The sequence below is a fragment of the Manis pentadactyla genome, chromosome 7 (genome assembly GCF_030020395.1).
Source record: "Manis pentadactyla isolate mManPen7 chromosome 7, mManPen7.hap1, whole genome shotgun sequence".
Taxonomy (NCBI): domain Eukaryota; kingdom Metazoa; phylum Chordata; class Mammalia; order Pholidota; family Manidae; genus Manis; species Manis pentadactyla.
In genome coordinates this window covers 130096692-130124579 of record NC_080025.1, presented here as the reverse complement: position 1 = coordinate 130124579, position 27888 = coordinate 130096692, and the positions used below count along the sequence as shown (strand labels likewise).

Sequence of the window (27888 nt, the reverse complement as noted above, 5' to 3'; positions counted from 1 at the left end):
TATATATAGAAGTTTTATTTCCTTGCATTTGGCTGACTGCTTTTTCTTAAGTTGAGTGTGACTCTCCATCCTTGGCAGCTATTAGCTTAGTCAATGTATTCCAGGCTTATTTAAGTTTCAGGATTCATATTGTGTGACTTTCCCTCCCAGCATCACATTAACTGTTTGAAAGCAATGTGCCATTAAAGTGTTGTGGCCCTGTTTCTTGCTTTGTTATTCTCCCCTGTGAATCTCAAACTATTGATTCTGTTGGTTGTCTACGGAAAGATTTATGGATGTTAGACATAGTCTGGTGTTTTCAGATCTTTGGAGGTAGTTCCTCTTCAGTGTGCATATCTGAACTTTTGGCACGTTGCTTTAAGATTTTTCAAGGATTACATCTTAGAAAAGTGAATGAGGATATTTCTCTATCTCCTTTATTTAGGTGGTAATCAGCTTGCCAAACTTACCAGTTGGTGAGGTCCTCAGTAGGCTCTAGCAATATACCTGTGGTACTGAATTCTCTTAGTGTTTTCTGAACAGCCATAATAGAATATCTTCTATGTTTTCTTTGAATTAAAAAAAGTTTCACTATACTACTTGGAAACAAAAGAAATATTTAGTGCAAATGTTTTAAGAACCAAGGTAGGAAATGTCATACACTGAATAAGAGAGAGAATCAAGTGCCAATACATTAAGAATTTAGTAGGTAAAATAATTTTCATGTTTTAAATAACTTCAAGTTGTTGAAACAAAAATTTTTGGTTGTTAATATAATTAATAGCTTGTTCTTCCAGTTTCTGTACCATATTATGTTTCCACCTCATAGTCAAGGATACATATATATTAATGTCTAAAAAATATTATTCTGATTATAGAATAATTCCTCATTATAGAAAATATGAAAAGCAGAGAACAGTCCAAATAAGAAAAATATTCTACCAAACGTATCTTCTGTTAGCATCTTAGCATATTTTACACTTTTTTCCATTTCTATATAACCAGGCACTAAACTTACCCTGTCCATCCCCCAAGTCGTCCCCCTACTTCTTAAACAAAATTAGGAACTTACTGTGCATGCTAGTTTATGACCTTTTTCCCCATCACATAATATTTTGAGTTAAAAAAAATTACTCTATTTTGACATTTTTTAATGGCTCTCAATATTTGATCATTACAGCTGGACTTTTATAATCAATATTCTGTTATACAAAAATTTTCGTTCCCACTTGTCACTTTAAATAAAGCTGGCTGCATTTTCTTAAATATAAATCTGTGTGCTTTAATTTTTCTAGGTTTAAATGCCTAGAAATAAAATCGGCCAAGTCATAACCGATTAACAATAGTAAAGATAGAAACACACATATCCATATATTTGTATGTTATCTTCATAAATTTAAGTACTGTGCTTAACAAATGTACTAACTTTAAAACATTTATGTAATTCATTTTTATGATACACAGTTCTGTAAGTTTTAACAAATGTATGCAATTGTGTAACCACCACCATAATCAAGTAGACTAGATTCCTCACTAAAAAAATTCCCTCCTATATCCCTTATCTACAAAGTATGTTTATTTTTAATTTGGAAAATATAAAGAAGCAAAAATAACCAGAAACCATCCATAAGCCTACCACCCTGCTGTACCTTGTGTTGACATTTTGTTGAATACCCTTCTGGGTTTTTTTCCCCCCTTTCCTCCAAAAAAAGAGATCATACTGTTCTTCCTTTTTAGTATTTTTCTTGTTTTACTTAGTATGTTTTGAGTATATTTTAATTTAACCATTAAATTGTTTTTATTTCTTTGCAATTCTGTAAACAACCCCATCATGAACATCTTTGCAATTTATCATAATTACTTAAGAACAGTCATAAAAATAGTGTTTAGATCTTAGTGAATTTATACACATATATATTGAAGACATTACATTTTGTCAAATTGATGTAAGAAGTGGTTATACTAATTTACATTCTGACTAGCAGTGTATATAGAAGAGCCTGTTTTCCTGTATCCTTGCCAATATTATTATTTTATATTTTTGTCAAATTGATAATAGTTGTACTTAATTATTTTAATTTTTACTCTTTGATTTATTTGGGGTTGGGCTTTTCCCCACGTGTTTATTTGTTTTTTAGTGTGTGAATTACCAAGAGTATGTCATTTGTGTTTTTTTCCTTTGGATTTTTGGGGGGTTGGGGATAGAAAGGGGACTAATTTTTTAGTGCCCTTTGTGGTAGTAACATTAATTCTCATAGTTATATGTTGGAATATCTTTTCTTCTTGATGTCATTTGAATATTCATCTTGTTTAATGATTTTTATTTTATGGAGGGTCTCATAAATCCATGCCTTTCTATTTCCTTTATATTTTAGGGTGGTGTGTTAAATTTAGAATGGTCTTTTCTCTTTAGTTCATACAGTAATACAAATTTTTTTCATACTTAGATTTGTTAAAAATTCTCTCCATTTACTTTTTCTTTTATATTCCTGACAGACTAGTCAGATTTTTACTGTGTTGTACCAAGGAGCCATAGATTACATACTTAAATCTGAATTTTTAATCTAATTTTAATATTGCATTTTTTATTTATTATGCCACCAAGCAGCATGAAATTTTCATTGAAATCTTCTATTCAAACTGTAACAGCACAGTGACATTTAAATGTGTTTCAAGTTAAACAAGTCCTTGTATTTTTTTACCTGTTGCCTTCCTTGGTTTGCATTTTACATAGATATTATCCATCTGATTTATTTGTAACATTAGGGAAAAAACTGCTTTTATATTGTTAAATAACTGGTTGGTTGTTTTTAACATGCTGCAGGACGTTGAGGTCAAAGTAAGTAGCAAAATAATCTAAAAATTTGCAAAATTGGGTTCAGTTAAACTAAGCAAATAATGGAAGTCACTCTTACACATGTTGAGCCAGGTGACACATGATCCTTGCAAACAAATAAGGTGCATGGCACAAGGAGAGGAATGCCAAAATACATACTTGCTTAATTTCTTAATATTCCCAGTCAGGTGTGTATTCAGCATTCACTGAAAAAAAAAAATGTGTTAAAAACTTTTCTAATTTGGGATAATATAGGGAGGTCTGTTCCCTCAAAGATTAAGGTCACTTAAACATAAGGATCATGATAGAAACAAAAGTTTGAAAAATGCATTTTTAAAACTAATCTTGGAAACATCCATAAGTAAACATTTTAATCATTTTTTCAACTATCAAAAAATCTTTTTTTAAATCTTGTAAATTAGAAGTGGGATAACTAAATTTTAAAATTACTTTCATTATTTTATTATTAATTTTTAATTATTCAAATACATATTTACAGTAGTTTTTGTCCTCCCTCCAAAGCCAATTATTTAAAAAAAAAAAGAAATAGACCAATACATGTATTCATAACTAGGTTTCACTGGGAAACTGGGTCATTTAAAGGTTCTCAAGCATGAGGTTTATGTATAAAGTGTTATATGGGCATTTTTGTGGTTGTTCAAGAAAGGTTAGTCACGTGTTTATGCCCAGAATAAAATCAAAGTTTTATTGTGCAAAATATTAATCCTTGAAATTACTCTTCGAAAGAGAAGTTAAATAAAACTGTGCTGTATTCTGATACATTTGGACAAAGTAGGACACAGCTGTCAGAGTAAAAAAAAAATACAATGTAGACTCATTCTTTGCATTTAAATACAGCAATCATCATTATATTAATGTTTTTCTGTGGCAGAAGCCTAATAGATTGTAAAACTCTTTAGCTTTGTATACTTACTTCTAATGTGATTTATATTTGACTTTTGCTTTGCTGTTGCTACTTTTCTTGATGTGTATATTCTTCATGTCTTTTTTTAGGCTAAACAGCTGGAAGAGAAAGATCGAATGATAAAGAAGCAGGACACATTCTACAAAGAGCAGCTGGCTAGACTGGAGGAGAGGGTACGACTATTTCTTCTTGTTGATTCTCTTCTGTTACCGCATCTGCAGCTTTCCCATATATGTATTTAAAAATCAATAAATTAGGCCTGTGACTGCTTTTCTAGTTAAAAATGTGACCAGGAGGGAAAGAAGCAAAGCAGGTAGGTTGTTCTTGAAGGGAGTGCCATTTCTTCTTTGGTAGTTTTGGGCGTGGTTGTGCTATTGATTCATTCATGCATTTTATCATTCAGGAACTCCCCTAGATATTTTATTTTCCCTTGAATGTTCAGAAACCACATTGCCTAAATGTGAATATGCTTTTAGAAATGGTAGTGTTTTAAACGGTGTTTTTGTGAAAATGTGGTTACACTTCATTTGTGGCTAAGAAATGAATGTCTCCTTCAAGAGTGGCAGACAGGAGCTGAGCAGTAGGACTTAGGGACAAGAGTTAGGAAGAGGGGTTGAGGCAGTATCTCTAGCCCCTGTGGTCCAAGAATTGGACAGAGATGCAAAAGATGAACGGAGGCTGAAACAGAAGGAGATAGTAGGTTTAAAAATAGGAGTTGGAGCACCTAATCAGTGTCCCTGTTTAACAAAGCAGATTTGTCCAGAATAATTTCATAAATAGAGCATGAGGTTACAAAGTTCTCTCTTCTGTCTGATTGAGAACCTGATTTGTTTATGTAAGAAAGTAAATAAAATAAAAAATACACTATTAAGCCCCATTCAATACAGTTATTTCTATGTTGACTGTGTTCACCTATCTGTCCCTGAGCTGGGGGTTCTTGAATGTAGGGACCATTTCCCCATTCATTCAGCAGATACCTACTTAAGCTAATATATGTCAGGCCCTGTTCTAGTGCCAGAGATATATACCAGTGAAGAAAATGAACTAAACTTCTGCCCTCATGGAGCTTATATTTGACTAAAGCCCAGTGTATTTATTGAATGGCAGGTTGCAATAATATGGAAAGCAATAAAGCAGGTTAAAAGGAGTCCCAGGGTGTAGGCATGTAGGTGTAAGGTTGGATAGACACGGAGGGCCTATCTAATAGGATGCCTTTGGGAGGAGGTCTGTAGTAATGAAGCCAGTGCCAAAGCCATGAAGCCATGAAGAACCAAGTGTTCTTGGTGTGTTTGGAAAAGCTGGAGGGTTTGTGTGGAAGAGCATTTTGGCTGCTGATTTGGGCCACGGTGCTAGCAGTGGAAGAAATGAAGTGACGGGATGGTGGATGCATATGGTATGATGATACCAAATCATTGTGGTTAGTGTCTTCTTATATAGGAAAAATGTGTATTTTTTTCCTTTTCTATAAGATAAGGCCATAAAATAGTTATTTAGGGCTTTTAACTGAAAGCTGAAAAGCCCCAGTGAGCCTGGAGGAATCCTGAGGTGGAATGATACTATTAACAAGTTAATTCTTAATAATTCCGTATTTAATAACATGTGGCCAAAAGAATGCTAGGTTAGGAGTCAGAAGATATGGTGCTGTCATCTGGAAAACTCATATTATCCCTTATAGTCTCTGGTTCTTCATCTGTAAGACTGGGACAATACTCTGTTCCTTGCTCACCTTTGTGATTTACTGGGACCAGATGAGATAGTGCATTTGAAAGCTTCTTGAAAACTGGAAAGAACTTAACAGATAGGAACTATTGCCATTAAAGATTATCTGCTTAACTTTCATTGTGTACAAGAAACTTACCATCATAAAATTATTTCAGTAGTATTCAACTTCTGGTGTTTTCTTCCCATTTCTAAAAATCCTGTTTGTTTTTCATTGCCATTCCTAAAGCACCTATGCTGAATTTTGTTCAACTGGATTTTATCCAGGAAGATCTGAGAGACATTTAGTTCTCCAATGATGAAGCATTTTCTAGATTTAATGCGACAGATTGTAAAAAAGATTTTCTCGGGTATTGTGATCATGGTGAAAAGTACAATGTCCAACCACTTCTGTTAGGAATTCTACCTACACTTGTGTTACAGGATGTAAAAGTCCTGAACTTAGTAGTGCATTATGTAAGAAAAAATAATGATTGTAACTTGCAGAATCATCTTACTATGAAATTCTGGTTGCCTGTGTTTTAAAAGTGGATATAAGTGCATATATTTTTCTATTTTAACCAAATGGAATATTGAGCACAGAAACTAGATCCCAGGTGGCAAATCATTAATGGAGAGGGGACGTCAGTGAGTCTTCCAGAATCGTTCCAAGAGTGATCTCTAAGCTAACCGTACCACCTGCCCATCAGCTAGATTAACAAACACAATGATTATATGCATTATCACTTTTTGATAACTTATAATCTTACTACTTGATCTATTAATTTTCATTCACTTGTTGCAAATTTCTTTGGAGACCATGAACCTGAGCCCGCTGAGCTTGTGAAATATATGCAGCTCGATAATACTGCCTGCTTTGCCTCTGGGCTCTATTTCAGTAAGCTGTTTATCAGTTAGATAATTCCCATATGTGAATGGAACTTTCTCCTCCCAGGTATTTATATTGGCTAGTTCACCAAGAATCTAAGCTAATTTTCCCCTTTCACTGATTTGTGAGGAGTAATAAATGTAATTTAAGTGGACACCAGTTACATCCTCCTTACGATCGGTATGCTGAAGTAGAAACTCTTTACTGAGAAAGAAGGTCAAAGCCTTTTGAAAAGTTTTTCAAGTCCTTATTTTATTGTAAATGTTGTCAGCTTTATTAAACAACGTTGACCTGGATGTGAAGTAAACTTTTATATTTTAAGAATAATAGAGGGGTTGAATTACATGTGTGGACTAACTGACAGACTTGTGGATTCCTGATTGTTGATATAATAGACTAGAGAATATGAATTCCTGATCGGTATTTGATGAGAGGAAGCCCAGGGCAGCTTTCAAAGAGAAGGTTCTTTAATGTTTTTAAGAGGATTTCTTCAGTTCCTCAGAGAATTCTCCATCTGCTTTAGATACCTCTCTTTATGTCACATATATGATAAATGTGATTAGTTAACCTGTATTTATCTTATTAACTCCTTGAGGGCAAAGGTCATTTTCTTATTTCTGTATTTTTCACAACTCATATAGGAGGTCAGTGAATAAATCCTAGATTTACTAAGCTTACACCATATATTAGTGTACAGAATTTAAATATCCGCAGGATGTGTAGAATCTTCTTCACTAGTCATTTAAACTAATAATTTATATCTATCTTTTGAGAAAATCAAGTTTGTTTGAATGTCTTGGTATTTTTTATCATCATCTGATAAGTCATCTTTTTATCATCATCATTGTAGCTCATAAGTGTTTATTGAGCATTTACATTGTGCTATGCACTTTGCTTGGATCATTTTATTTGCACAGACATTCCTACGCTGCTGTCACCCTCTTGTTTCGATGAAGGGTTCAAGTAACTTGTCCAAGAATATGCAGCCAAAACATGATCTGGATTTGAACCAGGTCCAGAACCTAAGCTTTTAGCAACTATCCAGAATTATCTTTACTATTTTTAAGTTCTGCACTCAAGAAGGTGAACCCTGCTAATTGTTTTGTTAGCTCTTTGGCTGATAAGTTAGCTCTTTCTGGCTTCTAATGCAATTTTTTAGGTCCTGATGTTAAAATGTGATTAATGCTACCTCAAAGCCTAAAGTTATTAAACATTCAAAATGCATAATTTTTTTCCCTAGGATTTGGCACTTCCTGGGAAAATATGACCAAAAGGGAGTAAATAAGGTTTCTCATTACCTAACAACCACAGTGTGATACCCCTGCGTTATTTTAATACCTAGTTGTGTTTCTTTGAAGTGATAAATTCATAGTCATTCAACCACTTTAAAAATGTTTTTGAGTCATTCATTCATTCATATGTTCATACGAATAGTGTCGCTACAGGAGAGTCATCTTATTCCATCTCTAGTTACAGGTATCTATTATAGAATAACAAACTGCCTGTTACTTTGGATAGACTCTTTCAGTGGTTATCTCATTAAGGTCTGGATGGCCTGCATGTTCTTCAGGAAAATTTGTGTTTTCCATAGTCTGTTAGCCCTATGGGAGGGAAACGAGAGGCAGCACCAAGGAGGTGGTTGGAAGGCAGAGTCCAGATTCTCCCAGGGGTCTTCCTGCATGAAGGATCCCTTTCTCCCCAGGACATCTTGGAGATGTGAGTTCTTCGATGATTAGTGTCTTGCATGTCTTAACTTCTCAATTATGAACTTGAATTGATTTGCTCTACTCAGGCTACTTTGCTCTTGGCGTTCATGTTTGGCACAGCGTGGAGGGAGCTATAAAAGCCCTGGTGGCTTGAGGAGCTGAGGGAGATCAGAGAGCTTAGTTAGAAACAGTTACAATGTTCGTATCAGCTGAGTATCGGGTTGTGTATTGCTTTCAGTTTACAGACTCCTCTGAATTTCAGCAGCTATTTGCATACACACTGCAGTCAGTCCCATACAATTAAAGAGAGAATTGTACAAGCTGGGCAAAAAAGAGCAATGCAAAGATAATGGTGAAAAATAAATTGTCATTAAGAAGGAAAGTACTTTACTAGTTAGTCACCTGTGGAGAGAGTTGCTAATTAAATTCTAAGGTCTTGCTTACGTTGAATGAGCAAGTTTTGAAAACCTTTTACTTAGAGTATGTGGCATATCTTCTTTTGCATCATAAAGTAGTGAACTCATCTGTTTGATTAACTGGCTTTTCTGATAGATTGACTACTTCTTCATCAATTAACACCTTAGTTTCTGTATTTCTCTGTGCATAGCTTGGGGGGAAAATAATGCCAACAATGGTAGTAGAGAGAAATGACAACAAAACAGATTATTGTCAGCCCAGTGTGCTCCTCATGGGAAGAAATTATTAGGCATTTTTATTACCAGGTGAAGTTTGTCATTATAAAAATATTGAATTGAGTGAAGCTGGGTCAGCCTTTCCAGGGGATTAAAAAAGGATAGATTCACAGACCACTGACATCTGAGATACTAAAACAGAAACAATCCTTTTAGGGGGTAAGGAGATACATTAATAAACTCAATTTATGGGGTTAAAAAAAATCTCTGATATTTTCCCCCTTGAATGCTTTCTAATGGTTGTCAATGATTCTTGGTCATATGGGTAGCTCATAGATACAAAATTATTGTGTATTCTTTGGCCATGCAATGTGATACAGCAGATTTAGCATAATAGTTGAAAGCATAACTGTGGTAGTAGATATGTCGTGGCAGGTCATGCTGTCTGCCTTCGTCAGCCGAGAGAGATTATTTCTTTGACACTTGGGGATGTATTGGCTTCCTCATTCATCTTGCAATCAAGGCAGATTCCCTGTGCTTTCTGAGTTACCGTGAGTTGCAGAAACAGATAAGGTTCTTTGGTCCAGAGTTTGGACATTTTCAGCAACAGAAACGGTGTCCCTTTTCATTGTGATGCCATTATAAATGAGAGAGACTTCCATAGTGTAGCGGTTTGTAGCATTTGTCTTGAGTTGCATTCAGTTTTTGTTTTTTTATCCTTAACAAGTAATGTTGGTTAAATAAATTCACTTAGATGTTACGTAGAAAAATTAATAAGGCCCAGTATCACCATACCTTTTGTTAATATAATTGATGCAGTTATTGATAACTTAGGTTCAAAGACTGAACCCCTTTGCACCGTTACCTGCCATCCCTAAAGGACGTTGATTATTGCCGATAGTTCAAAAGTAGCAAGCAGGATGGATTTTTTTTTTTTTTTCTATTTTGTTCTCTGGGGAATGAAAAAAATCAATACAGTATAGTGGATATAGGGGTCTTATCCTTAATTCATTATTCAGCAAGTCCTCCAAATGCACTGGCTTTCTGTTAACCTTTCTGAATTTCCTAATGGGAAATGTGGTTTGGGTAACCTTGAAATGCTTTTTTAATATGGCTTTAGGGATATGAGACTTACATTTTTTTCTGGTGTGAGCTGTTAAAAGTGCATCCCGCTATAATTATCCCCTTAACCGGAACCAGTTTTTCTGTGCCTAACTTTAGAGGACAGATTTGCAAATCATGAGATCAGCACTTAATTTGGGGCTCTATTTACCATGTAGGCTGTCAAGAAGTATTAACCTTAAGGTAAGATGAGAACATGGAGTACAAAGCTATGAGCGGATGGCACACAGCACACCAGGTATTAAATAGCATTATCCGTCCTGCTTGCTGCAGTAAATAGGATTTCACTATTATGGTGTGTCAGGGCTTTCAGGGAAATCAAATTTACAAGACACTAAACTGCCATCCTCTCTGCTGAGCAGCTTTATTCTGGGATCTGCTTTCATATTAATCCTGTTGGTAGGAAATACTTGTACCAATTGTGCATGGAAATTATAATTTAATGATTTCTTCCTTTTCTCTATTCAGAGTTTAGAATGGACCACAGTGCTTTGCAGTGATAGCCCCAGGGCTCTGAGAAAGAGATAATAAACAGTTCAGCTTTAAAGCCCCACATAGCCTTTCCATGAGTGCTTGTAATGATCAGAAGTGCTAAGATGCCAACAATATGGGTTGCATGTGTTCTCAGCTCTTCATATTTCCTTTACCTTGTGAAAGACTATATAGTAAAATAGATTCTGTTTACCATGACAGTGTTTTAAAATGGTGTGCCACTTGAATGTGTAAAGACAAGGTAAGAAATAAAGTGTTATGAAATCCAGGGAAAATTAATTTCGCTTTTTAAAATTCTATTCATTTTGTTAGGGGAGGCTCTGCAGCCAGTTTTATTTGAAAAACAATTAATACCCCCTTTTTTTTCTTTGAGATCTTTTTCTTGCTATTGATAAGAATATTGCAGGTGGGAAGTCATTCTGTTTCCTGTGCATGCAATTGAAAATAGGTTAAATCTCTGGAATTTTCTTTGCACTCCATTTCGTAGTGATTGTTTTGCTTCTTGGTATCTTGTTTGTTTATAAATTTTAAGTGTACTCCATCTAGGCAGACCAGCCAAGGCTTATTTCCCTATTTTACTGACTGAAAAATTAAAATACATGAATATTAATTTTTTAAAAAGGAAATTTCAGGGCTGGTGTTAGAAAATGCTCTTGAATCCCAGTTTTATGTTCAGACCATGAGCCAGCTGTGTGTCTATAAGGGATTATGTTTTGACACATTAGCTTCAGTTAGAAAGATATGTTTGGTCATTAAAACGTTTGCAAATAATATTAGTTCATAACATCATCAAATAAGAAATGCCCCCACCTGAAGTTGGCATATAAAGCAGGTTGGCACAGTAAGATCAGCATTTAATGAAGGGGACCTAAATCCAATTTGACCATAGAGACTAAAATAGGATTTTGATCTTGGTCATTCTTATCAGAATTTTGGGGGGCTAGGGGGAGTCCTTGGCATTCACCATTCATTCAATAACCCCTATGTTTAAACTCCAGTGAGCCAGGCACTGTACATAGATATAGCAATGAATACAAATTATTCAAACACCTGTTGGCATCTCGTACAGAGCTTTTAATTGCCACAGGGAATCCATGGAGCCTATGCCAGATACTATTTTCCAGAGCAAAAATGTTTTGTAAAGAGTAGCCTCTCCTTTTCTCCTTTAAAGGTCTAACAATAATAGGGTTTAAAGGGAATTTAGTGGGTTGGAGAGCTCTATCAGGCTAAATGCTCAGATGAAGATCCAATGAATGGTTCCCTTAAGTAGCTGTTTTTGAAAATAAATATTAAAAATACAAGTTCCATGAAGACCAGAACTATTTATCCTTTCCTTGCCATGATAGCGCCTTACACATAGTAGGCACTCAAGACCTTTTAAAAATTAACGTGCTTGTCAGGAAGTGGGATGGGTTTCCTGGCCAAATAATTTTGAGCAATGTTGGGTTTAACTAAGCTGAACAGATTCCTTTACTGTAGGCCCTCCCAGAGTTTATATACATTAGGAGCTTCAAAGGTGAGCTTACCACGTGCCATGTTTCAGCATCATACTCAAAATTATAGAATCTTTATTTTTAATAAGCACTTAATTAATGTACCCAGCACACCATGTGAGAGTTGCTGTGCCCTGCATACTGCCAGTACTGACATTTTCTGAGTCCTTCCTGATGAGCATCCTAGGATGTGGAGGTCGAGAAGCCATAGTATTTCATTGCTAGAGTCCTTAACGTGAGGGTTTCTGAGGACCTGCCGCCATCCTGGAATTGCCTTTGCACCGTGTTGGAAAAGGGCAGACAGATGAGAAAGAGGCTTAAGGGTTCTTAAGATCCTCTGGAGTGGGTTTTGTTCTCACTCTTAATTCTCTTCTCAATCTCTAGTCTCTCAAGGAGTCTTTTAGAAAACTATACCCACAATATCTCAGTTTTGTATTTATATTCACATACCCGATACAGGCTTGCATTATCCCAGGCTCTTCAGAATGGGAGTTATGGATATTGGGGTTTCACTAGAGCTTTTCTACCTCAGAACCCAGAATCATGACCATAAACCCAAAAGTTGTATGTCTTTATGTGCAAAATCAGGAATGGGGCTCAGCAGAATGCTACCAAGGATCTAGGGCCCTAGGATCTAAATAGGAATTTTCTTTTTCATAAAATGAAGTAGGATGGTAATCAAATTAGGTAAATACTTCATCACCACTTTGGTCTTTAAAGATCTTCCCACAAGTGTCCCTAGAACTGAGGAACAAGCAAAGATGCACCAGCACCTTCCATTTCTTCAGAGGCTGTTTTCTGTGACCCTTTAGGAAGAGTTTACAGGACTGGCTGTTATTTGATGAGGAACCGGTCACATTTGCTTGCCTATGTCAGAAAGTGTAGTCTTTGTATCTGATGAGTTAAGCTGAATGGAGGTCAGTGATCATGTGCTCTGTAATTTCCTTTGCCTTCAGAGATAGTTAAGAGCAAGAGTTCAGGGAGATTAGGGCTGCCACAGTACTGTGGCCTCTCGACTTGTAGTTTTCACTTAAGATCTCTGAGAACAGAAACCTTGTCTGTTCACTGCCATATCCCCAGCACCTGGAACAGAGTACGACACATAGTAGGGCTTTTACAAGTCTTTAATAAATTAATAAAGGAGTTTTCAGCAAGTGAAGGCTTTAATCTCAAAAATGGCCTTTATAATTTAGATATGCTTAGTGTGCACCTTACCTTAGGTTACACCTTATTCTGCAGATTTTTTTCAGAGATGCAGGTGAGGGTCCTTCTTCTCCAATGGTGCCAGCTACTGATATTAATGCAACTGTGTATATTATTTGCATAAAGTTGAATATCAATGCAGATACAGCTTTTTGAGCAAACTTTTGAAGTAAATATTAAAGTAAATTAAAACATATTACCTAAAAGATGTTCTTATCCATTGCTTTTATGTGACTTTGTAGGGGAAGTAGTCAATTTTATTCGTGTGCCCCATCCTAAATAGAATGCCTAACTTCATGTAATATCCCAAAACTTGGCTTTGGGTGAAATGCTCCTGAAAGTTGTCTAAGAACTATATCAGTGTTAGTGTCATCAACATCATCATTAAAAGATCAACCATGTGTTGAAAGATTATTATAAGCCAGGCAGTGTATGAAATGATTTAACACCAGCATTTTAACCCCAGCACAGACCTTTAGGGGGAGGCATTTTCTCTCTTCACCATCCAACTAGTTGCTGCTTTTGTGGTTGAGCCTCAGAGATGTCAAGTAACTTGCCTTGAGTTTCCTGGCTAGTACAGCCAGGCCTCTGTCTTAGTCTTCACCAACAGCCTGTCCTTTGTGGCTAGTACTGGACTATAATACTCCCATGAGATTTTCTGGCCTTATATTCATTGTACAGTTCTACTCCCCTACCCCCATTTTAAGAAGATTTTCAGTGTAAGTAGGAATGACAATGTTGTTTAGAGCTACTAGAATTCAGATTCTCAGCTGAGTTTTCCTTAGCAACTTTTGACTCAGTTTCTTTTATAAACTGAACTCCAGTAGTCTTAACAGTGGGTTGTGTTCCACAGGAAAGAGAAGTTACATCAGTTTCATCTTAGGGTGTGACTAGATGATGTGTGCAATCAGTATGGCAAAGTACGGAGGCTCAATGATGAGAGAGATGCTGAAACTAAGAAACCGGTGGTAAAGGGTCTGTGGATTGGGCTTCATTCCTTTGAGGGGGCGGAGAGGAAAGAAGGTTATCCAGAAATACTATGGGTGGAAATAACCAGAAATCAAAGTTACTGTCAAAGGCAAGCTAATCAGTGAAGGTAATGGTGAAACTTGGTGGGATGGCAACAATGAGAGAAGTGGGTGTGGTGCCCAAGAATGATTCTCTTCTAGCTTCCACTGCCACTTGGGCACTTCAGCCCTTGCCTCTTCCTTTGCTGTAGCCCACTCTACAGAACCACTTCTTTGTAGCACATCTCTGATGTAGCCCTCGAACCGCTTGTACCCCCAGCAGCCCAGCCTGCTTATTATCAGCCTGCTTGTTTAGGTTGTATACATGTAGACTCCTGAGGCATAAACTTCCTTCAAGTGTAGGTTATAGTCACACAAATGTGAGTTTACTGTCAATTTCCTTCCTCTAGGTTAAAGCTAGAGATATTCCTTCTATACTGGGACTATTTGAGCTTCAACTCAGTGGCTTCCCTAGACTCAGCCCCAGAATTAACCTGAGTAACAAATCAGAAATTTGTCATGCAGTCTAGGACCCTTAAGTCATTCCTACATTTAACCTCCCATGATGGATTTCCCTCTACCCTTCTATTGCACACTAGGAAATCCCCAAGCTCGCTGTCTCTCTGTACATTCCTCTGCTCTGTTTAGACATCCCCTTTTAGGAGATGTTGAGCACCTACTATGTGCTCAGGTGTTTTGCACGGTAGGTATACCTGCAATACACAGTGTGTCTTAATCAGACACAGTTTACCTGTAGTATCTCATCATCCCTGCTTCCTGTTACCTCTTCTTAATTTATTTCTAGAACTTAATCATAGTGTAGTCTCTACCTTGCGTAGTTGAACTGTGTATAATGTAAGGTGCAGAGTGAAAATAGAAGTAAGAGAAGAGTTCAAGGCTGACAGGTAAAATCCTTAGGTTATCTCCTTGCAGTCTGTGGGTTGAGAAATCTGCCTGTTTTTCTGTTTCTCTGTTGTTAAAATGAAAGCATAACTAGAATTACAATGCATGTTTCTGTAGTTCAAGAAAAATAATATATAATAATTTGTAAACTGTCTATTTTCTGATGATGTGGTTGCTCTAAATTGTGGAAATTTGGCAGACATTCCTAGAACTATTTGTTAAAATTCAATAGCATGTAATTAAAGACAGAGACTGGCATTTCTCTGTTGGGTACATTAAAAAATTATATTATGTATCATTTGGATTTGACCCTGAACTCAATTCCCAAAGGAAGAACACCAGAAAGACAAAAGGGTAAGTACTTTAGTCTAAATAGAGGTGCAAGTTATGCAAAGTAGCTACATTTACAGAAATATCAGTTGTACTGTAGCTATTTAAGAGTAATTATGCAAAAGATAGTTTTTGAATGAGTATTACTTTAGAAGTAGCCAAATGGAAAGTGATTATGATGGAATTCTGGATTTCAAGCTTTGCCAGGCACACAAAACAAGATTGCTGATGTTTTAAGCATATGCCAACTGACAATTAAAAACAATATTAATGAAACAACCTGGATGCTATATTAATAAAATGGAATATTTTATAGATACATAAAGGTAACTAACATCATCTAGTACAGAAGAATACTTTTTCAGACAAGGAGACAAACCTGGTGGTTTAAAATTTGGCATTATGTCATTGGGGAAGGGAGTGGTGGCAGTGTTTGCCTAGTCAGTACTATGTCATCAAATAGGTTCTAGGTAAGTGAATGAATGCTTGTTTATTTATGTTTCTAGACTGATTTGTGATGGCGTGGCCATCCCAACGACTGCAAAGATGACTAAAATGTAATGAATACTTGGGTACCACTCCTTTAGGTTTTATAAAACTCAAACAATAAAATATCCCTAGCTTTGTTGTTATCATGGTACAAAGCGGTCATGCAGTAGTTTTTAAATTAATTTCTGTACTGAATGAAAGAAATTTTTGGTAGACCTCACCAGATCTGTTCTATCAGAGGAAAGGACAGCTAACTTCCTGATTTGTTTCAGGTGCTAATTTTCACATACCCACAGTCTTGTAAAGCAGTAATTCTCAAATATTTGTCTCTTGGTCATATCATAATTACCTGATATATTTAATAAACCCCAGACACCAGAATATTAGGGAGATGAGTTTAGATGATTCTGGAAGGCATTAAAGGCTTGGAACCCCTTCCTCAAGGTACCTCAAGATAATAAATATAATGACATCAAAGACAAGTGGATATAGATTCAAATGTTATACCTCCTACTTATTGGCTACTTGTCCTTGGAAACCCATGTATCAGAGCATCATCTGTAAAGTGACTTTCGTAATATACTTCTTGAGGGTGTGGAGATGAAATAAAATATTGTTTGTGAATGTGTATGGATACTAAATGAGGATAACATCAGCTATCAACATCATCATCATTATCATCAGTCTCCAGCATCTAGGACTTTGATAATGACACGCTGTTTGAGGTAACTTGTTGGAAGGGAAAAACCCTAGAAAATATATTTATGTTATTTTGTTTGTTGAAAAGTTATGTTGAATTTTTCCAGAAGGAAGAGAATCCACTGGCTCAATTATAGAGCTATTTTGTAATGTAGAAATAATTTTAAAAATTACAATTATGTTCACATAATCTTTGAGATTTTCAGAGCTCTTTAGTGTACTTCATTTTATTTGATAACATGGGATTTCTCTTGTATGTATTCCCCTTCAAATTTGGCAGACTGTATATATCATGGTTAGTAATCTGGACACTTTAGTGTACTCATGTCTTTCTTTCATCCTCATCTTTCAAGCAGAGGCTGGTTAGAATCTTTGTCCATTTAGCTGAATGACTCTGTGAGTCCAGCTGACGGGTGGGGAATGAAACACAGCAATGACAACAAAGCAGAGCTGGTCGTGCTTCCACTTCTCCAGGTTAAAGATGGTTTGTTTATTAAATCCTGAGAAATTACAGTATTGGAGCCTAGCATCTCAAAACCAGGGCCTGGGTACAAAAAAGACAAGACCAGGTTCTAGAGAAGTGTGGTTGTGAGGTCTGGGGGTACCAGCTTTAAGGAAGTTACTGTGGTGCAGGGAGCATGGTGACAGGGGAGATTGTAGAACCAGAAGAAATACCTACACAGGTACCCTTTTAATAATGTGCTGTGATCCCATGTCCTTTTTTCTTAATGTTTAGTTTTTGTTTCATCTTCCATTGGAAGTCTCTGACTTAGGATATCACAAGGATTCATGTTTTCATTGTGTTTTTTGGGTCAGTCTTATGGAGTTTTTATTTAACAGGAAGCACAGAATGAGTTTTCTTTTTCTTCTTTTTTTTTTTGATCTTCCATATTATCCATAAAATGGAGTGGACAACAAAGAGAGAAAGTATGAAAATGGGTAAGGACAGGTTAGAGGGTTGTGTAGGGACAAGAACAAGGAGACATGAGGTTAAAAAAGTGACAGAGGGGTGATTACTTGCCTGACCCTTGTATTATCTTTTGTAGACATAGATCTTGTATTTTCAATCCCTTGAGTCAAAGTATATTTTAATGATTGAAGTATGCATCTGTTATAATATAAATTAGGAGCATTGTAAGGATGAAATCCAGTCTTTTCATTTGTGAGTTAATGTCTTTTTTTTATTCGAATATGCTACAGTTTTAAGGATAAAGGCATAAGCAATTTTAATGTTTTTTCTTTCTCATTTTCTCTATGGTGCAAAATATGATATAATACCTGCTAACTCACCACCTTGAACAAACACACTAAAGTTTTAAAAATTTCCCATAACCTGTTTCATATAATATACTTTCTGGATCTTCCCATTATCTGAAGAAAATCATTTTTCTTTTGAGAAAATTACTGCTTTTAAAGTTCATTCACATAGAAAAACAGGGCTTTGGTAGATACTCTTTATGATTTATAGTTCTCATTATTCATTTATCCTCAAATCAGTCATGGCAACAAAATACTATATGCTCATGGTACTTTAAGGAACTGAAATATTGACTTTAATTTGCCGTATTTCTGGTGGCTTCCTTTATCTGTGGATATTTTAAAGGAGAGAGATGTTTACTGATTTCAGTTAATAAGTGAAATAAAGTTTCTAAAATATATATTCTCATAAACTTGCCTCATATGTTCCTTAGTCAGTTTCATTGATTTCAAGAGTGACTATCTTCAATTTCTTGGTCCCATCTGTGATTTAGAATACTTTTAGAGAATTTGCTTGAATCTTTGTATACTTTTGGAAAAGTCATTACTGCTTTGATGATACTATTTCTATTAATTTTTTAAAAACAATTTAGTGCTCTGTTACTGATGATTTGGAAATTTTCCCAAATGTCTTTTTAATTCCTTTGCTTTGTCACTGTGAGCTGTTCACCATGCTCTCTCGTTCATTTAATGTCTATTTAGAGTAAACTATGTGGCAGGCTTCATTTTAGGCTCTGGGAATAGAGCAGAGAACAAAACAGACAAAAATTCCTGTTTTCATAAAGTTAACACTGTTAATATAAGATGATCAATAACAAATATATTTTATGTCAAGTGGTAATCAGTTCTGTGAAGGAAAATAACTCGTAATAACGGGAGGGAAAATGACTGTGTGTGTGCGTGGGATGGATGGAGGGGTGGTTTTGCCCAGGGAGGCCCTGATTTGGTGCCACCTGAGCCAGGGACCTGAATGCCGGGAGTGAGCCACGCCGTGGGGAAAGAGCCTTCTGAAAAGTCCTGCTGCCCAAATCTCTTGCCTTGATTCCATGCCATTTATTGCTGTAGTGTATTTTTCATTATATTTTCAGGAAGTGCCAGGTTTGCTTTTCAAGTACAGTATCTGTCTTGCCAAAGCTGGCAGACGGTGGTTATTTTGGTCTGTACTTTGTTAGCAGATTGGTTCTGTGTTGAGTTCAAATGGCACTCACTGTGAATTCAAGAGTGATTCTGATCCTTGTTCTCTTAGAAGAATAGTCACTGGGCACATGGATCAAGCGAATATTGAAGTATTAAAAAAAAAATTCCTCACCAAAAGTGAAAATGTGCCCAAGAATCTTGCTGTGACCTTGCATGCTTGTCCTCAAGCCTCCACCCCATCCCGCACCCCAAATCCATTGCAAAATGAATAATCCTGTCTAGGATTAGCACCATTTTTTGTGAGTTTACCATTAGCCAGCACGTGAATGAAAGTTCATTTAACTTTCCTGGCTGTCTTAGACTGTCACCCTCATTTTACAGATGAGAAGAGTGAGGCAGAGTAACGGTGCTTACTTTATCCAAGGCTGCAGAGATAGTAAGCAGCAGAGCCAGGGTTTGAACCCTGGGAGTGTAAGTCCAGCTTCTCAACCTCTGAACTGCACAGAGTCCTGGGGGATGAGTTGGGATAGGATTGACTTAGACACAAGGGAGCTAAGTACACCTCTCGGGCTCAGTCCTTACCAGACTGTGGATTATCAAAACCAGAACGACTGGATGGATAGCTACTATTTGCACCTGTCTTCTCCCTACCAAGTCTCCAGTTGGGTTTGGTTTTTCCCTCCTCTCACCTTTGCGGAATTCCACTGCCCACTTGTAGGCTACTCATGCCCCCTCTGCCCCCTGAACTCCTCTCTGCCATCCCCTAAGGTTTCTCTGGTGTGGACAGTCGGCTGGTGCTGCAGGTGGGCACAACTGCAAACGTGTAAGTGACTGCTCTGAAGCTTGGGGCACATGTTCATTCCTCACCCTTATTAGCATAGGTTATCACTTTTTTTTTTAACCCTTCCCCCCATAATTTTTTTCAGGACACTCAGTTATATGATACTGCTTTCCAGTACGTTAGGCATAATTAATTAGTTGCTAAAAGGCATCTTTGTACCCTAACCCTGTTTATCTGACAAATTAAAATTCACTCCAGTGGTCTGTCTTAACCATTTCTGGCTATAGTAATACAGTTTTACTGACAGGTATATGGTTGGAGCACATCTTTAAAAATGATTTTGCTGACATTATATTGAAAATATTGTTTTGAGCAGGATGATTTACAGGATAATACTAGAGTTTTCAGAACTTTTTGAAGGATATTTCGGTTTGTTAAGTCATTATTGTATTTGAAACTTAGGCTTTAGCATATTGCCACTCATCTTTTGAAATTGGTGTATTTCTCAACATGGCCAGATAGTAACACACTCAGGAGAAAATAAGCAGTGTCTTTAGGATATATTTCTGCTATTCCCTTCTTTTCCTTTCCCCTCTGTCGCAATCAGCAAACATTAAATACTAGGTAACAAGGTTCTGGACCTGGTTCCTTTTTCCCACAGTAGGCTAGTGGGAAGGTAACAGAAATGTACATACAAAGACTATTTACAGGATAAATTCTTTAAAGAAACTTATACCAATCATCTCATTTAACATTTCCTCACCCTCCCATTCCTTGAATGACACCAGGTGCTTGAATTTTGGGTAGGCCAGGGGTTAGCAACCTATGGCCCACACACTAAGAATGCTTATTACATTTTTAAATGATTGGCAAGAAGTCAGAAGAGTAATTTCATGACAGACAAAAATGACATGAAATTCATATTTTGGTCTCCATGAGCAGTTTTACTGGAACACAGCCATTCTGGTTTGTTTGCATGTTCTCTATAGCTACTTTAATGCTACAACAGAGCTGAGCTGTTGTGAGACATTGTATGGCATGCAAAGCTTAATATGTTGATTGGCCATTTATAAAAGTTTGACAGCCCTTCCTTTAGGCATCCCTGAAATTGCTGAAGGTAACTGATTGAGCAGACATTTATTGAGTTACAGTTGTGGGCCAGAACCTGTGCCAGGCACACAGGAAATGGGAATAAACAGGCAAGGCATATTCCTTGCTCCAGAGAGCTCATAGTCGGTGAATAGGAGGCAGTTAGGAAAACAAATTAAGCCAAAACAATTGGATGATGAAGAAGGTATGATTAAAGAAACATGGATACTGTGAGAGAAAATAGATCAGAGATACACTGTTTCAGATGGGATCTTTTAAGAATAAAAATGCTTGAGAGAAATAACAAGAACAGTCTATGGAGAAATCTGCGTGTGGTGAGCAGAGGCAGGCACATGGACTCTCACTCATTCACACTCATACACACTCGCTCATAAGAACAGCGGCTGTGGAGGTCCTGAGATGTTCTAGGCACCAGGGTTCTTCCTTCTCAAGACGTCTGTTAAGTGGTTGAAGCTAAAAATCCGTGACATAGTTTTGATTCTTATTTTTCCTCACATGTCTTCCATTCTCCTTTTGATTCATAAGGAAGTTCTGTTGATTCTCCCTCCAAAATACAGCTCGATTTTGTCTACATTTTAAATCTGTTACCAATATAAACCAAGCCTTCATCTTCTCTCACCTAAACCCTTATAATCACTTGTGTACCTGGCCGCCATCCTCTGTTCTCTGCCCCACCTACCACCAGCCTGTTATCCAATCAAGAGCTACAGTGATTTTTTAAAAATTTTATTTTGATATTGTTAATGTACAATTACTTGAACAACATTATGGTTACTAGACTCCCGCTATTATCAAGTCCCCCCCACATGCCCCATTACAGTCACTGTCCATCAGCGTAGTAACATGCTATAGAATCATTACTTGTCTTCTCTGTATATACTGCCTTTCCTGTGTCCCCCCACCCCCACATTATGTGTGCTAATCATAATGCTCCGTTTTCCCCCTTATCCCTCCTTTCCCACCCATCCTCCCCAGTCCCTTTCCATTTGCTAACTGTGAGTTCATTCTAGGGTTCTGTGATTCTGCTGCTGTTTGTTCCTTCAGATTTTTCTTTGTTGTTATACTCCACAGATGAGTGAAATCATTTGATACTTGTCTTTCTCCACCTGGCTTATTTCACTGAACATAATACCCTCTAGCTCCATCCATGTTGTTGCAAATGGTAGGATTTGTTTTCTTCTTATAGCTGAATAATATTCCATTGTGTATATGTACCACATCTTCTTTATCCATTCATCTACTGATGGACACTTAGGTTGCTTCCATTTCTTGGATATTGTAAATAGTGCTGCAATAAACATAGGGGTGCATACGTCTTTTTCAAACTGGGCTCCTGCTTTCTTAGGGTAAATTCTGAGAAGTGGAACTCTCAAATGGTATTTCTATTTTGAGCATTTTGAGGAATTTCCATACTGCTTTCCACAATGGTTGAACTAATTTACATTCCCACCAGCAGTGTAGGAGGGTTCCCCTTTCTCCACATCCTCACCAGCATTTGTTGTGGTTTGTCTTTTGAATGTTGGCCATACAAACTGGTGTGAGGCGATATCTCATTGTGGTTTTAATTTGCATTTCTCTGATGATTAGTGATGTGGAGCATCTTTTCGTGTTTCTGTTGGCCATCTGAATTTTTTCTTTGGAAAAGTGTCTGTTCAGTCCCTCTGCCCATTTTGTAATTGGCTTATTTGCTTTTTGTTTGTTGAGGTGGATGAGCTCTTTATATAATTTGGATGTCAACCCCTTATCAGATGTGTCATTTATGAATATATTCTCCCATACTGTAGGATGTCTTTTTGTTCTACTGATGGTATCCTTTGCTGTACAGAAGCTTTTTAGTTTGATATAATCCCAGTTGTTCATTTTTGCTTTTGTTTCCTTTGCTTGGGGAGATATGTTCATGAAGAAGTTGCTCATGTTTATGTCCAAGAGATTTTTGCCTAAACTTTTTTCTAAGAGTTTTATGGTTTCATGACTTACATTAAGGTCTTTGATCCATTTTGAGTTTACTTTTGTGAATGGGGGTAGACAATAATCCAGTTTCGTTCTCTTACATGTAGCTGTCCAGTTTTGCAAACACATGCTATTGAAGAGGCAGTCATTACCCCATTGTAATGGCTCCTTTATCATATATTAATTGACCATATATGCTTGGGTTTATATCTGGACTCTCTATTCTGTTCCACTGGTCTATGGGTCTGTTCTTGTGCCAGTACCAAATTGTCTTGATTAACGTAGCTTTGTAGTAGAACTTGGAGTCAAGGAGTGTAATTCCCCCTGCTTTATTCTTCCTTCTCAGGATTGCTTTGGCTATTCGGGGTCTTTTGTGGTTCCATATGAATTTTAGGACTATTTGCTCTAGTTCATTGAAGAATGCTTTAGGTATTTTGATAGGGATTGCATTGAATCTATAGATTGCTTTGGGAGGATGGCCATTTTGACAATATTAATTCTTCCTAGCCAAGAGCATGGGATGAATTTCCATTTATTAGTGTCCTGTTTAATTTCTCTTAAGAGTGTCCCATAGTTTTCAGAGTGTAGGTCTTTCACTTCCTTGGTTAGGTTTATTCCCAGGTATTTTATTCTTTTTGATGCAATTGTGAATTGAATTGTTTTCCTGATTTCCCTTTCTGCTAGTTCATCATTAGTGTATAGGGATCCAACAGATTTCTGTGTATTGATTTTGTATCCTGCAACTTTGCTAACTTGAGATATTAGATCTCATAGTTTTGGAGTGGATTTTTTAGGATTTTTTATTTACAGTATCATGTCACCTGCAAACAGGGACAGTTTGACTTCTTCCTTGCCAATCTGGATGCCTTTTATTTCTTTGTGTTGTCTGGTTACCATGGCCAGGACTTCCAGAACTATGTTAAATAAAAGTGGGGAGAGTGGGCATCCTTGTCTTGTTCCCAACCTTAAAGGAAAAGCTTTCAGCCTCTCACTGTTAAGTATAATGTTGGCTGTGGGTTTGTCATATATGGCCTTTATTATGTTGAGGTACTTGTCTTCTATACCCATTTTGTTGAGCGTTTTTATCATGAATGGATGTTGAATTTTGTTGAATGCTTTTTCAGCATCTATGGAGATGATCATGTGGTTTTTGTCCTTTTTGTTGATGTAGTGGATGATGTTGATGGATTTTCGAATGTTGTACCATCCTTGCATTCCTGGGATGAATCTCACTTGATCATGATGTTTGATCTTTTTGATGTATTTTTGAATTTGGTTTGGTAATATTTTGTTGAGTATTTTTGCGTCTATGTTCATCAGGGATATTGATCTGTAATTTTCTCTTTTTGTGGTGTCTTTGCCTGGTTTTGGTATTAGAGTGATGTTGGCCTCATAGAATGAGTTTGGGAGTATTCCTTCCTCTTTTATTTTTTGGAAAACTTTAAGGAGGATGGGTATTAGTCTTCTTTGTATGTCTGATAAAATTCCTCGATAAATCCATCTGGCCCGGGGGTTTTGCTCTTGGGTAGTTTTTGATAACCACTTCAATTTATTTGCTGGTAATTGGTCTATTCAGCTTTTCTGTTTCTTCCTGGGTCAGCTTTGGAAGGTTGTATTTTTCTAGAAAGTTGTCCATTTCTTCTAGGTTTTCCAGTTTGTTACCATATAATTTTTCATAGTATTCTCTCATAATTCTTTGTATTTCTGTATTGTACATAGGATTTTTCCTTTCTCATTTCTGATTCTGTTTTTATGTGTAGACTCTCTTTTTTTCTTGATAAGTCTGGCTAGGGGTTTGTCTATTTTGTTTATTTTCTCAAAGAACCAGCTCCTGCTTTCATTGATTCTTTCTATTGTTTTATTCTTCTCAATTTTATTTATTTCTGCTTTAATCTTTATTATGTGCCTCCTTCTACTGAGTTTGGGCCTCATTTGTTCTTCATTTTCTAGTTTCATTAATTGTGAGTTTAGACTGTTGATTTGGGATTGTTCTTCTTTCCTGAGGTAGGCCTGTATTGCAATATTTTTCCCTCTTAGCTCAGCCTTCACTGTGTCCCACAGATTTTGTGTTGTTAAATTATCATTGTCATTTGTCTCCATATATTGCTTGATCTCTATTTTTATTTGGTCATTGATCCATTGATTATTTAGGAGCATGTTATTAAGCCTCCATGTGTTTGTGGGCTTTTTCGTTCTCTTTGTGTAATTTGTTTCTAGTTTCATACCTTTGTGATCTGAAAAGCTGGTTGGTACAATTTCAATCTTGTTGAATTTACTGAGGTTCTTTTTGTGGCCTAGTATATGATCTATTCTTGAAAATGTTCCATGTGCACTTGAGAAGAATGTGTATCCTGTTGCTTTTGGATGCATTGTTCTGTAGATGTCCGTTAGGTCCATCTGTTCTAATATGTTGTTCAGTGCCTCTGTCTCTTTACTTATTTTCTGTCTGGTTGATCTGTCCTTTGGAGTGAGTGGTGTGTTGAAGTCTCCTAAAATGAATGCATTGCATTCTATTTCCCCCTTTAATTTTGTTAGTATTTGTTTCACATATGTAGGTGATTCTGTGTTTCACATGTGTAGGTGAATAGTTATATCCTCTTGTTGGACTGACCCCTTTATCATTATGTAATATCCTTCTTTGTCTCTTGTTACTTTCTTTGTTTTGAAGTTTATTTTGTCTGATACAAGTACTGCAGCTCCTGCTTTTTCTCCCTGTTAGTTGCATGAAATATCTTTTTCCATCCCTTTACTTTCAGTCTGTGTATGTCTTTGGGTTTGAAGTGAGTCTCTTGTAGGCAGCTTATAGATGGTTCTTGTTTTTTAATCCATTCAGTGACTCTGTGTCTTTTGATTGGTGCATTCAGACCATTTACATTTAGGGTGATTATCGATAGGTATGTAATTATTGCCATTGCAGGCTTCAGATTCGTGGTTACCAAAGGTTCAAGAGTAATTCCCTTACTACCTAACAGTCTAATTTAACACACTTTGTGTGCTATTCCCAACAAACCTAAAGGTTCTTTTTTTTTTTTCCTCCTTTTTCTTCCTCCTCCATTCTTTGTATGTTATGAATCATATTCTATATTCTTTGTCTATCCCTTGGGTGACATCTGTTTAGCCTTAGGAATACTTCCATCTATAGTAGTCCTTCCAAAATGCACTGTAGAGGTGGTTTGTCTGAGGTAAATTCTCTCATCATTTTCTATCTGAAAATTGTTTAATCCATCCTTCAAATTTAAATGATAACCTTGCTGGGTAGAGTATTCTTGGTTCAAGGCCCTTCTGCTTCATTGCATTAAAATGTATCTTCCCACTCCTTTTTGGCCTGTAAGGTTTTTGTTGAGAAGTCTGATGATAGCCTGATGGGTTTTCCTTTGTACGTGATCTTTTTTTCTCTCTCTAGCTGCTTTTAAAAGTCTGTCTTTATCTTTGATCTTTGCCATTTTAATTATTTTATGTCTTGATGTTGTCTTCCTTGGGTCCCTTGTGTTGGGAGATCTGTGCACCTCCATGGCCTGAAAGACTATCTCCTTCCCCAAATTGGGGAATTTTTCAGTAATTGCCTCCTCAATGACATTTTCTGTCCCTTTTTCCCTCTCTCTTCTTCTGGTACCCCTATAATACGAATATTGTTCCGTTTGGATTGGTCACACAGTTCTCTCAATAATCTTTCATTCTCAGAGATTCTTTTTTCTCTCTGTGCCTCAGCTCCTTTGTATTCTTGTTCTCTACTTTCTATTCCATTTACCATCTGCTTTTAAGTTTCTCCATTGTATGTTTCATTTCAGATATGGAATTTCTTAATGATTCAGTGTCCGACTTAAATTCGTTCCTGAGTTCTTGAATATTTTTCTGTACCTCCATAAGCATGTTTATGATTTTTATTTTGAACTCTCTTTTGGGCAGTTTGGTGAGTTCAATTTAATTTGACCCCTTTTCTGGGGTTTGTATGATTTTGGTCTGGACCATGTTCTTTGACATTTCATATTTTTGTGTGGTGCCCACTAGTGCCCAGAAGCTCCAGTCTTGGAGCTGCTCAGCCTCTAGAGTGGGGTTGGGGGTTGTAGGGGAGCAGAGCTGGTGCTTGGGGGGAGGAAAGATCTGTTTCCTGATTCCCATCTGCGGTGCTTGTCTCTGGTGTCAGAGCCAGTTGGCCAAGCACACGGGTGTAAGCCTCTGTGCTTTGTGTCTCTAGCTGTTGTAGGAGGGTCTCTCTCTGGCTGGTCTTGCGCCAGCACAGTGACTGCAGGTTTGCGAACCGGTGTTGGCAGGCTAGGAGGGAGGCGCAGCAGGCTGTGTGTCACAGTGGGGGGCCCCGGAGCTGAGCAGGCAGCCAGGGGGATGGGGCGCCTGAAATTCTCAACCAGCTGGGCCAAGCATACACAGACAACCTTGTCCAGCTCTTCCCTACCTGCGCAGCAAGCTCCGTGCAAACCCCGCTCCTTCAGCAGACCTCTCACTGCTAAGGAAGCCTCTCAGACTGCCTGAATTTCCCTTGTCCCAGAGCAGCTGGGTGTGGATCCCCCTCCTCCACAAATGGCCGCAATCTCAGTCTCTCAAGCACTCTGCCTGTCCGAGCTCCCAACATCCAGAGCACCACACAGTGTAGGTTTCTGCTCCCAAAGCCGACCTCAGGGCTGGGTGTTCAGCAGGTCTAGGCTTCCACCCACTCCCCGCTCCATTTCTCTTCCTCCCACCCATGAGCTGGGGTGGGGGAGGGGCTCCAGTCCCACTGGATTAAGGCTTTCCTACGTTACCCTGTTCCGTGAAGTCTGCTCTGTTCCTGAGGTCCGTATGCAGTCTGGTTCAGCCTTCTTTCTTGTTGCTGTTTCAGGGTTAGTTGTATCATTTACCTACTTTTTCAAACTATTTGTGGTTTTGGGAGGAATTCTCTGTCTCACCTCTCTCGCCTCTGAGCTACAGTGATTTTTGAAGAACTTGAGTTAGGTTATATAATTTCTTTGCTTGAAACTTTCATTGCTTCCCCATTGCCCTTAGAATAAAATCCAAACCCATTACCTGCCTGTTCAGAAGAACAGACCAAGTATGGCCTGAGAGTAGGCAGTGAGAACATGTGATAAGATGGACTGGGTATCAGATGAGAAAAAAGGAAGAAAGGTGAGTCCTTTGTTTCTAGTTTCAGGGTCTGGGTGACAGGAAGAATCATTTGCTGAGCCTGGGAACACCAAGAGGACTACTTGGCTCAGTGAAGCAGGGAGATGACTACAAGGGCACAGATTACAAGTTGTG

At 37.3% G+C, this 27888-nt stretch overlaps 1 protein-coding gene across 2 annotated transcripts in view; it reads left to right on the top strand.

The window, feature by feature from the left end:
* CHCHD3 (coiled-coil-helix-coiled-coil-helix domain containing 3) overlaps window positions 1–27888 on the top strand; it is a 278762-nt gene that overhangs the window by 180335 nt on the left and 70539 nt on the right. For both annotated transcript variants that reach the window (XM_057504774.1, XM_036905587.2), the window contains exon 5: window positions 3830–3913. In XM_057504774.1, the coding sequence (XP_057360757.1) occupies window positions 3830–3913 (84 nt within the window). The remainder of the gene's footprint in view (window positions 1–3829; window positions 3914–27888) is intronic.